The 15,638-nt window shown below is 44.1% G+C and overlaps 1 protein-coding gene across 1 annotated transcript in view; it reads right to left on the reverse strand.

The window, feature by feature from the left end:
- Positions 1-15,638, reverse strand: part of EPG5 (ectopic P-granules 5 autophagy tethering factor) — a 582,198-nt gene that overhangs the window by 341,824 nt on the left and 224,736 nt on the right. The window contains exon 20 of the mRNA XM_078674745.1: positions 13,354-13,464. Coding sequence (XP_078530871.1) covers positions 13,354-13,464 — 111 coding nt within the window. The remainder of the gene's footprint in view (positions 1-13,353; positions 13,465-15,638) is intronic.

Raw genomic sequence — 15,638 nt, forward strand, 5'->3', positions numbered from 1 at the left:
GTTTTCTGAATCCAGTGTGAAAGCTAGGGAAGGGTTCAATAAAGTGTGGGGGTCAATGGAAAATAAAAAAGGAGAAATTGTGGAATGGACAGGGTATGGTATTTATGAAGCAAGTATGTATGTTATCCTGTATTCACTTCATTTGTTATTTGTTATAGATTTTAGAGGGTACATGGTAAAACAAAAGTTCATTAGATTGTGGTAAATAAATAATTAATTACCGGTTCTATTTTTTAATACAGTGAATGAAACAGATAGCTCAATAAATAAGAGTCAGGATTCGAGGTATCTTGAGTCGACAGGCTTTAATCAGGCATAAAGGACAGGAACAGGACAGCCTGTACGGGAATAGAATGAAGGCAGCTGCCGGGGAATGGAAATCGGGGCTTGGACAACTTTCAGTAACAGTTCACAGTATATATATCAAAACAATTGCATTACATTCAATACAGTAGGCGTAGCAGTAGGCGTTTCTTGTAGCAGTCGCGAAAGATAAGGGTAAAATGATGTAACAAGAAGGCGTGTACAGGGCGTATACATAGACATGTGATGTAAACGTAACAGAAGTGTCATAAACGGGGCGGAAACATGGAGGGGGCTACCTGAGCAGCTGGGACCTCTAACCTAGTGGTGCGCGCAAATGGGAAATGACGTGTTACCAGGGAGAACTGGGGGCTATGGCTTCTGCGCTAGAAGAGGAGACTAAAGTCTGGAGTGTCAGAGCGACATGTACCTAAGGCATATCTGGTATCTGGTGTTTGGAGTACATATTGATAGAATCCAAAAGTTATCAGGGCAAAGGCTACTAGACTCTAAGACTGGTGCATGCATAATTCTACATGTATTGCATGTACGAGGAATATTCTATGAATATTAATACAGTATTTCTTTTACATGGAGACATAAAGGCTAGACCATGACAGAAACTATTGATGCGATGCAGTAGCTTAGGAATGCAGAGAAGGAGGGCCGGACTGATAACTAGAATCATAACATACTCTTGGCAGACTGGGAGGCAGAGCCAGGCCGGGCCGGGCACTGCGAGGCATGAAAGTAAGCTAGGGGTCAGGGATGCAGGTGGGGGCTGTATCGCTCCTCGGAGAGGGTTCAGGAGACAGGAACTGAATCTGAGTCTGGGCCCTTTTGAGGCCTAGAAACGGGGACAATTCAATGAGTTAACGTGCACACTGTAAAATGTAGCAACGTAGGTTTACATAAGCCTAATATTCGTTGCTTTCACGAGAACTGGAAACTGGCATACTAGAGATGGACACAACTGTAATTGCGTCTTTAATCGATCAGAGGGGAATACATGCATATCGATCATGCACATATAGCATAATATGGGGAACACGTAGGCACATACAACATGGCAAAATTTACTTTTCCACATTCCCTCCTTGTGCCCTACGTTTCCATCAGGAAACATCAATATTCATGATACTATCTATCATTCCATATAGCATCATTTGCTCGTCTCGAATTGTCTTGGAACGGGACTTAGGACTAGGAGTACAAGAGGTAGCGCACATGCCGCAAATCGCAGGGCCACATTGTATACAGAGGCAGCAACTGAATATGATCATTACTGCAATACCCAGGAATGACAATACTTTCCATCCCCAGGCAGATATGATACTCCAGAGCCAACCGGACCATGTCCAGGTGCCTGGATTCTGGTGTAACTGATGGGCAATTTTATGAAGTCTGGTTATAGCTGAATAAACAGACGGCGCGTTATTAGGAATGAAAATGCAGCAACTAGATCCGATGACTCTACATGCTCCTCCTCTATCGGCCAGTATGACGTCAAGAACGAGACGATTTTGGAGCACGACAAAACGCATAGCAGATTACTTCTGCTCTAGGTAACTTAACTGAAGAGGAGTCTCAGTCACTACTGCTTCAAGGGTTCTGGTTAACCTACGTATTAACTTACTATTCTGGATAGGTCCTATAAAGAAGAAGAAACCTTTATTGAAGTCTTGATACTGTTCTAGAGTAGTTTCAGTTTGATCGACAATTGGGGACTCGATCTCCCTTCTATGTCTAATGTGTACTAGATGTGTGTTTCTGTGATAATCAGATGGGGCTAGAAAAACTGGTGGCAGTAGGAAGGCAATGTAACATGTTCCATCCCAATCGAGGGGCAGACGAACATATGCGGTCTGACCACAAACAAAATAAGAATGACGTGAGGCTTTGAAAATAGATTTCCCACTGTCACTATACTCGACAGTAGTAGTACAATCACTATGTCCTACATGTGCGGAACCATTCTTTCTGACACATAATTCGCCTTTGACTGGTAGTACTGAAATAGCAGGCAAATCTGGAGTAGTATCGGACTGAACATTCAGGACCATGAAATTCGAAGAATAATTACCTAAATCATATACTTCATTTTCTAGATCTAACCCTGTTCTATGGGAGAGACCCTGCTTGTCTGGAAAACATGTTCTATTCAGAAGGGACATATCATTGGAGGATGATTTTAACGTGGACCATGCTCCACACGAACCATTATGTGAAAACGGATAAGGAAAGAGTGGCAGAACTCCCTTCGGTGTCTGGAAAGGGGGGAGTCGACCACATACCCAACAATTAGTGGCATTGCTGGTCTGGTGTGAATAGTGCAACATTCGGATGAATGTATTATTTCGCATAGCAAGACGATAGGATAGCTCGTGAGGAGGCAGATCACTAAATGTGTGCTCTACTGTAGCATTAGAAAACATATGTACATGTGAAACTGGAAAACATAAATGTAATGCATAACTTGTGCAGGTAACCATAAGACTCAAAAATAACAAGAAACTAAGAACAATAATACATCTTTTAGAGTTTTGACTAACTCTCTCACTGTGGGGGTCTATCTCATACATGTCAGGAACCTGTCTAACCGTTTCACCCGAGAGGGACTTAGACAATTAAACTGGCTGACTTATTTTACTAGACCTGAGTTTATCTTTATACTCCTGTTGCGGAGTTTTCTCTAACAGGGGAACTTTGAGTTCAGAGTCAAGTTCAGAGTCTGTTTTTAGGCAGTCTTTAGGAATAAGGCAGTCCTTAGCAAAAGTCTTTTCTCGGAATCCATGGAATTTCTTTATGTGGCTCAGGTGGACCCACCCCTTCCTGCCCTCGAGTTTCACCGCGGTCCTTGTTGTTAGTAAGATCATCCGAGGCTCCTTCCAGCGGGGCTCCAGCGGACTTGAACGATCAAAATTTCGGACGAATACAAGATCACCGGGAACTACCTCATGCGGTTTCACCTCGGTGTTGTCTGGAAATGCGGCGGCAACCTGTGAACGACAAGAGTGTAGGGCAGACATCAAGGAAGCTAGGTAATCTGTCAGCATATTACTGGAAACATCTGTAATACTGCGGGGTCTAGGTGTACCCCACATGTTTGGGGGGCGGCCGAATACGACCTCATATGGGGACAGACCTGATCTGGAATGTGCAACCATCCTCATATAGAATAAAGCAACTGGCAGAGCTACTAGCCAGTCTACACCTTTTTCTCTACAAATTTTAGCAATGCGGATTTTCAAAGTTTGATTATGTCTCTCTACGAGACCGGCTGCTTCAGGATGGCGCACACAATGGAACTTCCACTGGTACCCTAACAGAAGGGAAACATGTTTCATGAGCTCGGATGAGAATGGCTGGCCGTTATCAGAATACACGACCCTAGGGAGTCCATAGCGGGGAAAGAATTCACGAACCAACTGCCTGGCAGTGGTCGCGGCTGTGTAATCTGGAACTGGATATGCTTCTGTCCACCTGGACAAGGCGCATACAACTACGAGGACATACTTGAAACCTCGACATCGCTCCATCTGAATATAATCCATCTGGAGGACTTCAAAAGGGTGGTCAGGAGGTTGGAATCCACCTTGTTCCACCGGGACACTTTTACCTGGGTTGAACTGACAACATATCATACAGGTACGGACTTTCTGCTTGGCTGCAGCTCGTAAATGTTTGTTGAACCAAAGGTTCTGAATACTGTCTAACATAGCTTTTTCTCCTAGATGTGCTGGACTATGTGCGGTATTAATAATGACTTGAACCATAGAGTCGGGGAGAAACCATGTGGCTTTTCCCTTCGTCAACCATCCTTGATCTGTCTGGACCCCTCCTTGTTCGGACCATTTCTTGATTTCTTCAGGAGTAGCATGTAACTGTATGTCTATGACATCTTGTGTAGGGTCCTTAACTGTCATACAAGTAGTCTGATCTGGAGTGAGTGTCTGTGTCGTGTTAACTGGAACGTCTGGAATCTGAGCTGTAAGCTTGGCTGTGCGATCTGCTAAATCGTTACCTTGGGAAATGATGTCAGTGACTTTCGTATGTGCCTTGCACTTCATGATAGCGATAGCTGTCGGTAAATGTATTGCATCTAACAGAGCTTGAATGAGGAGACCATGCTGAATCTTGGTTCCATGAGAAGTCATGAAACCTCGTTCTTGCCAGAGCACTCCAAAGTCGTGTACGGCTCCGAATGCATAACGTGAATCTGTGTATATGTTTACTTTCAGGTTCTTGGCACGTATGCAGGCTTGGGTCAGAGCTACTAGCTCTGCTGCTTGAGCAGACAAGGTGTCAATACGATGTGTTTCTATAACTTCGGTTTCAGTAGTCACTGCATACGCGGCTACTAGTTCTCCTGTATTTGCTCTCATACATGAACCATCCACATAAAGTATCAGGTCAGGATCAGGTAATGCAATATCTGTCAAGTCTTGTCTTGGCTTTGTCATAGTGTTAACAACTTCCACACAGTCATGTGTGGCAGGATTTGAAGTAACTGACGGTAACAGTGTAGCAGGATTTAGAATGTTGCAGCGTCTGATTTCTATGTGTGGCTGGAACAGTGTCAGTTCATAACCTGTTAAACGTGCAATTGTCAAGTGCTGAGTCTGTGTTCGGTTTAAAAGAACTTCCACGGAGTGTGGAACTTGTACTGTCAGGGAGTGTCCTAACACTATGGAATCACTTTGTCTGATAGCTAGAGCTGTGGCTGCAACTGACTTGAGGCACGCAGGCAGAGCCTGGGCTACTGGATCTAATGTGCTCGAAAAATAAGCACAGGGCTTGTATTGTCCTGCTTGATCTTGTGTGAGAACAGATAATGCAGTACCATCACGTTCTGTAACAAAAAGTGTAAAAGGCTTACTGTAGTTGGGTGTTGCTAGAACAGGTGCTTGACATAAGGCTTTCTTTAATTCATTGAAAACAAGTGTATGTTCCTGGGTCCAAGGGAGGACAGTCGATACGGCTGCCTCCTGTGTCGTTAACTGTATCAGTGGCTTGGCTAGAAATGCATACTGAGGAATCCATTGTCTGCAGTAAGAAGTGAGGCCGATAAAAGCTCGTACCTCCTTCTGTGTCTTGGGCTGTGGAAGACTCGCTATTAACTGGATACGGTCTGGTGTCAACTGCCTACCCCACTTGGACAGTAAGTGTCCCAAGTAGACCACTTGCTGGACACAGAATTGTAATTTAGAAGGGGACACCTTGTGCCCCTGTTCGGCCAGAAAATACAGAACCGTAAGTGACGCACGCTCGCAGTCACGTTCAGAACGGGCTGTGATCAGTAGATCATCGACATACTGGAGCAGGGCAGTGTCAGTTGGCATGCGGATATTGTCTAGTTGTCTCTTAAGTGCTTGACTGTAAATACTAGGACTTTCTATGAACCCTTGAGGAGCTCGTGTGAGTTTATAGCTTCTTCCATTTAAACAAAAACCGAAAAGGTACTGGCTGTCTGGATGAATGGGGACACTGAAAAATGCGTTCTTGAGATCGATAACAGTGAAAAATGTAGCTTCAGAATCAATGGCTGTCAAAAGGGATGAAATATCTGGGACTACTGGATACTGAGGTATGATACATTTATTAAGCTCTCGAAGGTCAATCACTAATCGATATACTGGGGGTGCATTTGGATCAGTACGTTTCAGGACTGGAATGATAAGAGAATTACATACATTGGAGTCAGTTTCTACAACCACTCCTTGAGCAATAAGTTCATCAATAATTCTGGATAAGGCTGCTACAGCCTCAGGTGGCAATCTGTACTGTCTGATTCGTGGTAAAACTATACCTTGCTTGAGAGTCACTCGATGGGGTGTGATATGCATAAAACCTACATCAGTTGGACCTTGCGCCCATAAATGCTGTGGTACATTCAATAATCTTGGATCAAAATCACGTAATACATAATGACCTTTAAAGTCTCTCAAAAACAATCGGACCCCTTCTGGGGAACAGCAAATAACTGCTCCTAATTCTTTTAATGTCTTGATGCCTAACAAATTTTCTGGACATGATTTCGTGAGTAACAAATCAGTGGTTCGGGACAAGGGACCAACTTCTAGAGTAATTGGTTTCGAAATTTCATTAACAATTGGCTTTCCTGAAAATCCAAGGGAAACATTTTTAGAGCCTGAGAGCGGAGCCCCTGGAACCTCGTCATGACTGATAGTAGTCCTACTTGCCCCTGTATCAATCAATAACTTTCTGTCTTTCCCTAATACTTGACTGTGTACATAGGGACCCTCTTGATCTACAGGTATCTCGATGAGAGGCAAGCCTACCTCCCTCTCTAGGCTGTTTCATGAATACGGCTGATAATCTGGATACTCTGTCTGAGCATACTGGTACATCTGCTGTGTAACATGCTGTGTTGCAGCTATAGGCTGCGGTGCTGGAACTGTCTGTTGTGCATTCTGTGGTGGCTGAGAAGTCTGTGAAACTTGTTCTTGTCTAGGCGGACGTGGTCTTTCTTTAGTCTTACCAGTAGCTATGTTGTGTTTCAGAACTGCACACTCGTTTATAAAATGACCTGGCTGTTTACAGTAATTGCAGGTCCCTTTAACGGGAGCTGCAGGATGACTGGCTTGATTCGGACCCCTCTTCTGACTGTCTTGTGGAACAGATTGTGCAACTAATACTTTCATTTTCGTGTCTTTCATACGTCTTCTTTCATGTTCTTGCTCTTCCCTGATTCTGTTCTGGTGATACTGGAGCATTTGTAACATTTGTGACGGAGTATTAGCTTGCCAGGTACTTTCGACTTTCAATACTCGATTTTTAACTTGTGGACTTGAATTCTCGACTAGTTTGGTAACAAAAAGATGAGGGTACGATTCACTACTTGTTTTTAGACCACTGTTAATAATAAAACATTTTTCAAATCTAGAATAAAAATCACTAGTGTCTTCATCCTGTTTCTGTTTACAGGCTGAGATTGCATCCCAATCTTCCTTTTTCGTGGCTAGTAACCTTGGCAAAACCTGTATCAATAACTCGGGTAATTCTTTAACTTTACCCCCAAGACCGGTACCTGGTACTCGTGAATTTATCTTCAGCTTCTAAGGCTGTCCAATCTATCTTTTTCTCTCCCACCTCCCATTCTTGTTCCTTGAGTTTTTCATATACCCCTGCGGGCAACAGGACCTTTAACATTTTAATGATATCAGGATACGTGTATTCTCCCATACGGAGCATGTCTTTTAATTCTCGATGGAACCCTGCTGGATCTTTGTCGTGACAGGGAATTAACTTTTTCATCTCTAAGAGTTCCATCTTTGTGATAGGGGTGTAGACAAATACTCGTTCTAGTTCACCACCCGCTGTCCTAACTGGGTGTACTTCTCGTAACGGATGCTGTCTATCTATGTAAAATGATTTACTTTCTGGAGGTGAGACATGAACAAAATGCGGATTCAAAAACGTTCGATATTTGTGGCGCTGTTCTAGAATGATACTAATTAAATCGGTACCTAGACCTCTCCATTTATACTGGAGTAACTCGTTCAGAACATCATGTAACGGACCTGGATCAGAATGCTGTCCCTCATACAGTGTAATGAGGTGCTGGATCATATACATACCCACCAGTCGCTGCTCGGCTGGGGGCAGTTTCAGAAACATTTGTGCCACTATTTCGTCTGGAAAAGTGGTAGAATCAGTAGTCCATCGGACTGCTGATCGGGCTAGTTCTTGTTCATGCATGGTACTAAGTTCACTATAACCGATTCGCGATTTCAGAATGTGATCGGTAGCTTGAAATACTTGTTCAAGAGAACCTTGTTCTGGTGCTGGAGGAGGGAAAACTTTCTTGTGATCTAGGCGTGAATGTCGGTCGGGAAGTCTAGTTCTACCTACATACGCTATTCTGGAGGGATTCTCGTCGTCTACCTCTTCAGTAGAAGAGTTGTCTTCTTTCTCGGTTACTTGTGCTGCTTCTCGTTTCTCGTGTATCTTTATTATTTCCTTACGGATTTTCTTGTACATACTCTCTATACAGTTCTGTGTCTTGTGTCTTCCCTCGGCTATATGGTCACTCCACCTGGTCAGAACTTTCATTTCTTCCGGATCTTTATCCGGATAATCTTGTTCCCTTATTAAACAATTAATTAGAAACTTTAAAAGCATGAGTTGAATCTCGACTTTTCTTTGAATCATGGCGTCGCCAATACTTTCTGGATCTGCTCCTGTACGGATGAAACGATATATTCTGTCTAGATAACCTTTCATATTCGGTAGGGTGTCCAAATATTCGGTCACCCGTCTTACATGTATTGAATACAGGACCATATCATCATCGCCTGGGACCGGATCATAACGGCATTCGGTAAGTGCTCGCTTGATATCTGCGACTGACTGAAGTTTGGGCGAACGCTGTAACGCTCGTGCATGTAGCTCGAGTAGTGTGATACGTCTGGGTTGAGGCGGGGTTCCAGGAGGACTTCCCCCCGTGGCCCCTAGACTAGAATCGTCGACGGGTATTGTACGTGCTGGTAGAGTAACTGATGTAGCGGGTACATGTACTGTAGGCTGGACTGGGGGTGCCGTAACAGGTGCTGTAACGGGTGCCCCGTTGGCTGGAGGAACAGGAATTACATTATTTACGGGAGCTGGCGGAACAGGATTTGCATATGCTGGGACTGTGTCGTCCAAATAGGACGAGAGAAAAATATCAGCTGCGGTCGGTTTGTGACGTAACTTAATCGGAACTAATGGCGGCGGAAAATTACATGGTGCTTCCGGGGTTGCTCTCGGCTAGCCCTCGGTCAGAAGAGGATACATACCCTTAATAAGGGCATTTCTCTGTCTGTCTGACTGTTCGGTTTTAACTCGTTCACCTACTTCGATTAATTCCCTTTCTTGGGCTTTTTCTGAGGATTCCCTACTTAATTCTGTTTTTCTGATTTCTTTTTCGGTTCTTCTATGAGATTCTTTGCGCCATAACTCGATGGCATCTTTCTGGGACTGTCTGGATTTCTTTTTCCATAATGCTTCTTCTACTCGCATGATGCACTCGGCATCCCACGTACCTGATGTGGGCCATCTATATTTCTCTTCTAATTCCTTGGTGTACTCCACCCATAAGTCTAGATATAATATGGCACTTAAGCCATGCTTATGATACATAAAATGACCTGGACTGTCCCTAGGCGGGACAGGAACTGCTTCCTCTAATAACCCTTTTCTGGTTTTTAACTGACGTAACTTCGAGAATAGAGGCATAGTTTAGGCTGGAGTCTGGACACAATACAATACACGATAAACACAATAATAACTGGGAAAACAAATCACTCATACCACGACATTGAAAACACATGGAATAACATTTAAAATAACAGTTCGGACAGAATATTACCTGATATACTGAGAACAGAACACATGAATTTCTCGAGAACGGAACTTACTAGAATGACTAGATGCACTGCTAAAACAGTACGAAACTTACCGGTCCCATAAAGAGACACGTCAGGACCCGCATCCACCTAGGTGGACACTTCGTGTTGGATCTGTGTACCCAAACCCACGGACCAGAGACAAATTAATTGACCCTGTCTAGATACCACCCCAGCAACGGTACTCACCGGGCAGCAAGAACGGAAGGCCTCGGACTGGACTGGACTGCTACGACGACGGACTACGAACTTCGGACTTCAGTTACAGGTGGGCCTCCGGATACCTCGGACCTTGGACTCTCGGCTTGGGCTCTGGTCGGGACTCGCCGCGTTCCTCACCGCCTCGTCTGGATGCTGGACCGCAACCTCCGTCTCCTCCGTGGGCCTGAGGGATACTTGAAGCAGAAATATCTGCACGTGCACGGTATGGTTCCGTCACGGCTGCAGAGGATCAGGGGGCCTGCGTGGCTTCGCCGGCGCGTGGGGAAAGGGCAAGTCCCTATTCGGGCGCCATTATGTGGTAAATAAATAATTAATTACCGGTTCTATTTTTTAATACAGTGAATGAAACAGATAGCTCAATAAATAAGAGTCAGGATTCGAGGTATCTTGAGTCGACAGGCTTTAATCAGGCATAAAGGACAGGAACAGGACAGCCTGTACGGGAATAGAATGAAGGCAGCTGCCGGGGAATGGAAATCGGGGCTTGGACAACTTTCAGTAACAGTTCACAGTATATATATCAAAACAATTGCATTACATTCAATACAGTAGGCGTAGCAGTAGGCGTTTCTTGTAGCAGTCGCGAAAGATAAGGGTAAAATGATGTAACAAGAAGGCGTGTACAGGGCGTATACATAGACATGTGATGTAAACGTAACAGAAGTGTCATAAACGGGGCGGAAACATGGAGGGGGCTACCTGAGCAGCTGGGACCTCTAACCTAGTGGTGCGCGCAAATGGGCAATGACGTGTTACCAGGGAGAACTGGGGGCTATGGCTTCTGCGCTAGAAGAGGAGACTAAAGTCTGGAGTGTCAGAGCGACATGTACCTAAGGCATATCTGGTATCTGGTGTTTGGAGTACATATTGATAGAATCCAAAAGTTATCAGGGCAAAGGCTACTAGACTCTAAGACTGGTGCATGCATAATTCTACATGTATTGCATGTACGAGGAATATTCTATGAATATTAATACAGTATTTCTTTTACATGGAGACATAAAGGCTAGACCATGACAGAAACTATTGATGCGATGCAGTAGCTTAGGAATGCAGAGAAGGAGGGCCGGACTGATAACTAGAATCATAACATACTCTTGGCAGACTGGGAGGCAGAGCCAGGCCGGGCCGGGCACTGCGAGGCATGAAAGTAAGCTAGGGGTCAGGGATGCAGGTGGGGGCTGTATCGCTCCTCGGAGAGGGTTCAGGAGACAGGAACTGAATCTGAGTCTGGGCCCTTTTGAGGCCTAGAAACGGGGACAATTCAATGAGTTAACGTGCACACTGTAAAATGTAGCAACGTAGGTTTACATAAGCCTAATATTCGTTGCTTTCACGAGAACTGGAAACTGGCATACTAGAGATGGACACAACTGTAATTGCGTCTTTAATCGATCAGAGGGGAATACATGCATATCGATCATGAACATATAGCATAATATGGGGAACACGTAGGCACATACAACATGGCAAAATTTACTTTTCCACAAGATGTACAAACATTTGAACATGTGTTAGTGCAGCTATATCTGTCTGAGATGTGGCACTTAAACCCAGTACCTTACAAGTAAACAAAGAACATACACAATACTGTGGGGGACATGAAGGGGGCCCAATAAGTGTAGAAATAATGAAAGGTGCCATTGCTCAGTGAGGATTGGCTTTTATATGCATTATGGGGTAGGGCGTGATCGCTGTATTGTGTGTTGTGTTATCTGTAAGACTCTTGGTGGGGTTCGAGGAGAAGAAGTCCAAATAATAGTATAGGCTTCAGTAGGAGGAGAAAGGAGGAGCGGGAGGGGGGGTGTTCTGCATACCATAACTTGTAGGATAGGAGTCCCCTCAGTGCAGGAGATTGTGATTAGAAGCCATGGATTTGTGCACAAGGGTCAAGGCATTCGAGAGGTCTGCAAATGGTATACCCGGCGGACGGCACCTCTCTCCTCCAAACGGAGAAAGGCGTCTTCGGCCTGTACTCAGAATTAAAAATCACGATGCCAGGCTGACAGAGAAATGGGAAATTGAGGATTTCCATCACCGGGTGATGGCTCAGCAAGCAAGGAGAGGGAGGTCAACAAATCTAGTAGTGAGCTTAGCCTCCCTCAGGTAGGTGGTAATCACCCAGGAAAGCAACATCAAGGGAGCACCGAAGTGGCCTCTACATAAGCCACGTAAGTGTAGATAGCACTCCTAACCAGAAGTGCTGCAACATTACACAATCCCAAAGCATGTGAGTCAGGTGTGCTGGTGCTAATTAGCATTCGGGGCAGTTCAGTGAGGCTGTGGGGGGGGTGGGAGTGGGGTGAGAGGGGAGAATAACGTATGTATTTTCTGAGGAGTCAGGTATGCCCTGTGAAGAATGCAAGTTTGTATACATTTTAGTGGGGTATTATACCATGGCCTACATTACTTATCATTGAAGGCATTGTGAAGCTTGACTTCCCAGCAATATTTGAGAGTTTGCAAGGAAATACCTGCATATGTATGAATACCTCTATACAATTAAGTACCCAGCCTCTTCCCGTGGTCTATTGTGTGGAGACCTTGTAATGCGGCGTGTGTGGGAGGTTCAAGGCAAAGAGTTTGCCAGGCTTGATGGGTTGCAAGTCAAATTCCGCCTTAAGTAATGAACTCACCCATTGGGGAGTCCACATCCATCAGTCACATTCACAGGATTTAGAAGAAGGCCGTCCTCAACCAGATCTCCAGTGGAAGCCAGGCCTGCAGGTTCCTGGCAGGCTAAATCACAGGAGGAAATCACTACTGGGTTCGGGTGGAAGACCCAACAGAAGGATATTCGAGGCATAGGGTGGCACGGTCCTGATGTATTTCATGGAGTGTGCAAACGAGTTAGCATCATTTTGAGAAGTAGGATGCATTTTGTAGGTTCGTTGGCATGTGGGAAAAGCGCATTGTGCCGTACACCAGTTTTTATCTGGTCTGTTGTGAGGCCAGTTTCAGTCCAGTGATGTCCTGCCAGCCAGAAGGAAGGCCATTGCAGTTGGGCAGCATAATAGTAGGTCCTGAAATCCGGTGTTCCGATGCCGTCTTGATCGATGGGGAGGTGAAGTTTGGATACGGTAGTCCGCCACTGCCCATATCAAGTTGAGTGGTAGAGAGTTGTGGTCACGAAACAAATTGACAGGGATGATCACCAGAAGGTTTGCAAAGTGGTATAGCAAGCGCTGGAGAACCACCATTTTAGAGAGGGCAACGTGCCCCCTCACTGTAATCTGGAGGGTGTTCCAGAAGGCAACCTGGGCACAAATTGTACGTACAAAGATACCAAGGTTACTCTCGATTATATCCACCCGGGTATACTCATATACATTCTATAAATAATGTATCATAAATTACAATAATGCATCAACAATTACATAACTGAATGGTTTGAATCAGCCCAATATAGATGTGTTACCTGAGATGGGCCAGAAAGTCCCTCAATGAAAGAAGGTGTCACATTGCCGGCCACAATCCAGCTCACCAATGAAGATAGCAGACCTTTATCGCTGTGGTATCCCAACGCATTCTAAAGAAGACAGAGTAACAATGTATATGAAAATAGTAGATTTGTATATAAACATGTATCTCTAGATCAATTCAGCAGGAGACAAGCAGACTGTAATGTCTGTAGCAATGGATCTGAGCCTATGTTTAAATTATTAGTTTAGAAACTCTTATAAATGGTCCACACTTAGTTGCACCACCTTCCACATATTGTAGGATCACTGCCGCACTAGGCTTTTGCTTCTGAAAGCAACTGGAAAACCTTTCAGCCAGTTGACTCCCACACAACATTAGTATGTGAACAGTGAATAGGCAGGGTATGTGGACAGTGTCACCTGACTACCACCCATGCCCACACCTGACTACCACCCATAGGGAAAGGCATATGAATAGTGTCACAGCATTTTCTAGCATAGATGTTGGTGTTCGCAACATCATTGCCAACTGTTTCTCCCTCACATGGATAAAAAAAAAAATCAAATTAAGGTACATGGAACGTTAGATGAGGTGAGGGATTGAATAATGATGAAAAGCAGTCAGGGAGCACAGACAACGTTTTTAACAACCAAAGTAAAGATCTCATAAACCTTGAGTAAAATTCTGTGGTTTGAGACTTGAGTGACAAACATTTTGGCATGGGCTGCCCAGCAATAGTTTTGTGCCAGACCTATGATCATGGCAATGCTTACATTCACATTTCGTGACAGTGACTTCTTCAATTACAGAATTTGTGCCTCAGGTTCTTTTTTGTCACTGTCTAATTGGACTGAAGTGTGTTTAATGATTAAGAGGAGATTGGATTCTTAGAAGACAAGGTGTGTGTTAATGATAAAAGTATTACCATTTTGTTTTTAGTAGACACGGCCAGAGCTTTTAATACAGTCAACTATCACTTGCTTGAGACGTTAAGGAATAAGATGAGAAATGAAGGAGTTCCACAGATTTCATCATTTGGGAGCTACTATCACCGGACCCTTTGAGTACAGCCTTGTTTTGTGGTGTTCCCCATGGAGGTAAGCAGCGTTTACAAAGCAGGCATTACCACGCAATGATTTTACTAGCTTAATTTGCCACGCAATGCCTTTACCACACATGGGAAGTATATTTAAGGTAAGTGTGTGTATGTACAAAATAAAATATATAAATACATATATATATATTTTACACCAAATGATTCCTTTGGGTCAGCATGCTCGCGATCGGTGCTAGTGCAGAAAAGGAATTGAGATCCTCATTACGTAAAACCATCAAAAAAAGATTACTCACACTCTAGGAGGTTCGTTTTAGAGGCTTATTTAATCCAGTGTTTAACAGCCAATACCTTCAAAATCTCACAAACCAACACGTTTTGACCAGATTGGTCTTGTTCACAGTTAGCGGTTGTTCACCTTTCTTGTCTTTTTATACACATTTACCCTATCAGCCTATTATGATGCATTATGGGAGATGTGGTATAATACAAAGTGCACAAAGTTCTAAATAAAATGTCCATTGTGAAACCCTTTGGAGTATTTTTAATTTTTCCGGTATTTGCTCTTTATTTTCAGAACACATAGCACATTGTCTGGCGATTGAGTGAATAGGGGATCAGTGCCCTGGGATTCATGAAATTGTCCATGTAGTCAAGCTCAGCCCTCATTTAAAACATGGATAAGGGGTCGGGGAAACCTACCACCTGACCCCTTCATTCAATTTGCAAACAGATTTTCAGCACTGGGGACCATCTCCCCGACAAACAAAATGGTGGCTGCAACTTTTCTGTTAAGGTGCAGCCAGCCAATCAGGAGTTCATTAGTACACGTGAATCCACGGATTACCCACGGGTGGATTCGCGAGTAATCCGCATCACCAGATATACAAATTTGTTTTCCAGTTCATATTTTCGAAAACCACAGAAAATATTTATACCAAATCACAAAAACCACAATCTGCGTACCAACAGCTAGCTTCTTGCCAAATTTGATATAATTCCACCCAGAGGTTAGAGCTGTAGGCTTGTTCAAATGTCCTATAGGAATTAACATAGAGAAAACACATTTTGGGGCCCCCCTTTTTTCCCGGCCCCCACTTAGAGGATCACACCAGAACTTTCCAGACAGTGCCAGGCAAAAGTCTGGGGAACATTTCATGGAGATTTATCTACCGGCGCCAAAGATGTATGCAGCTGAAAATTACCTTTTTGATAGAAACTCTGTC

Source organism: Lissotriton helveticus, chromosome 2_1 (assembly GCF_964261635.1).
Source record: "Lissotriton helveticus chromosome 2_1, aLisHel1.1, whole genome shotgun sequence".
Lineage (NCBI taxonomy): Eukaryota > Metazoa > Chordata > Amphibia > Caudata > Salamandridae > Lissotriton > Lissotriton helveticus.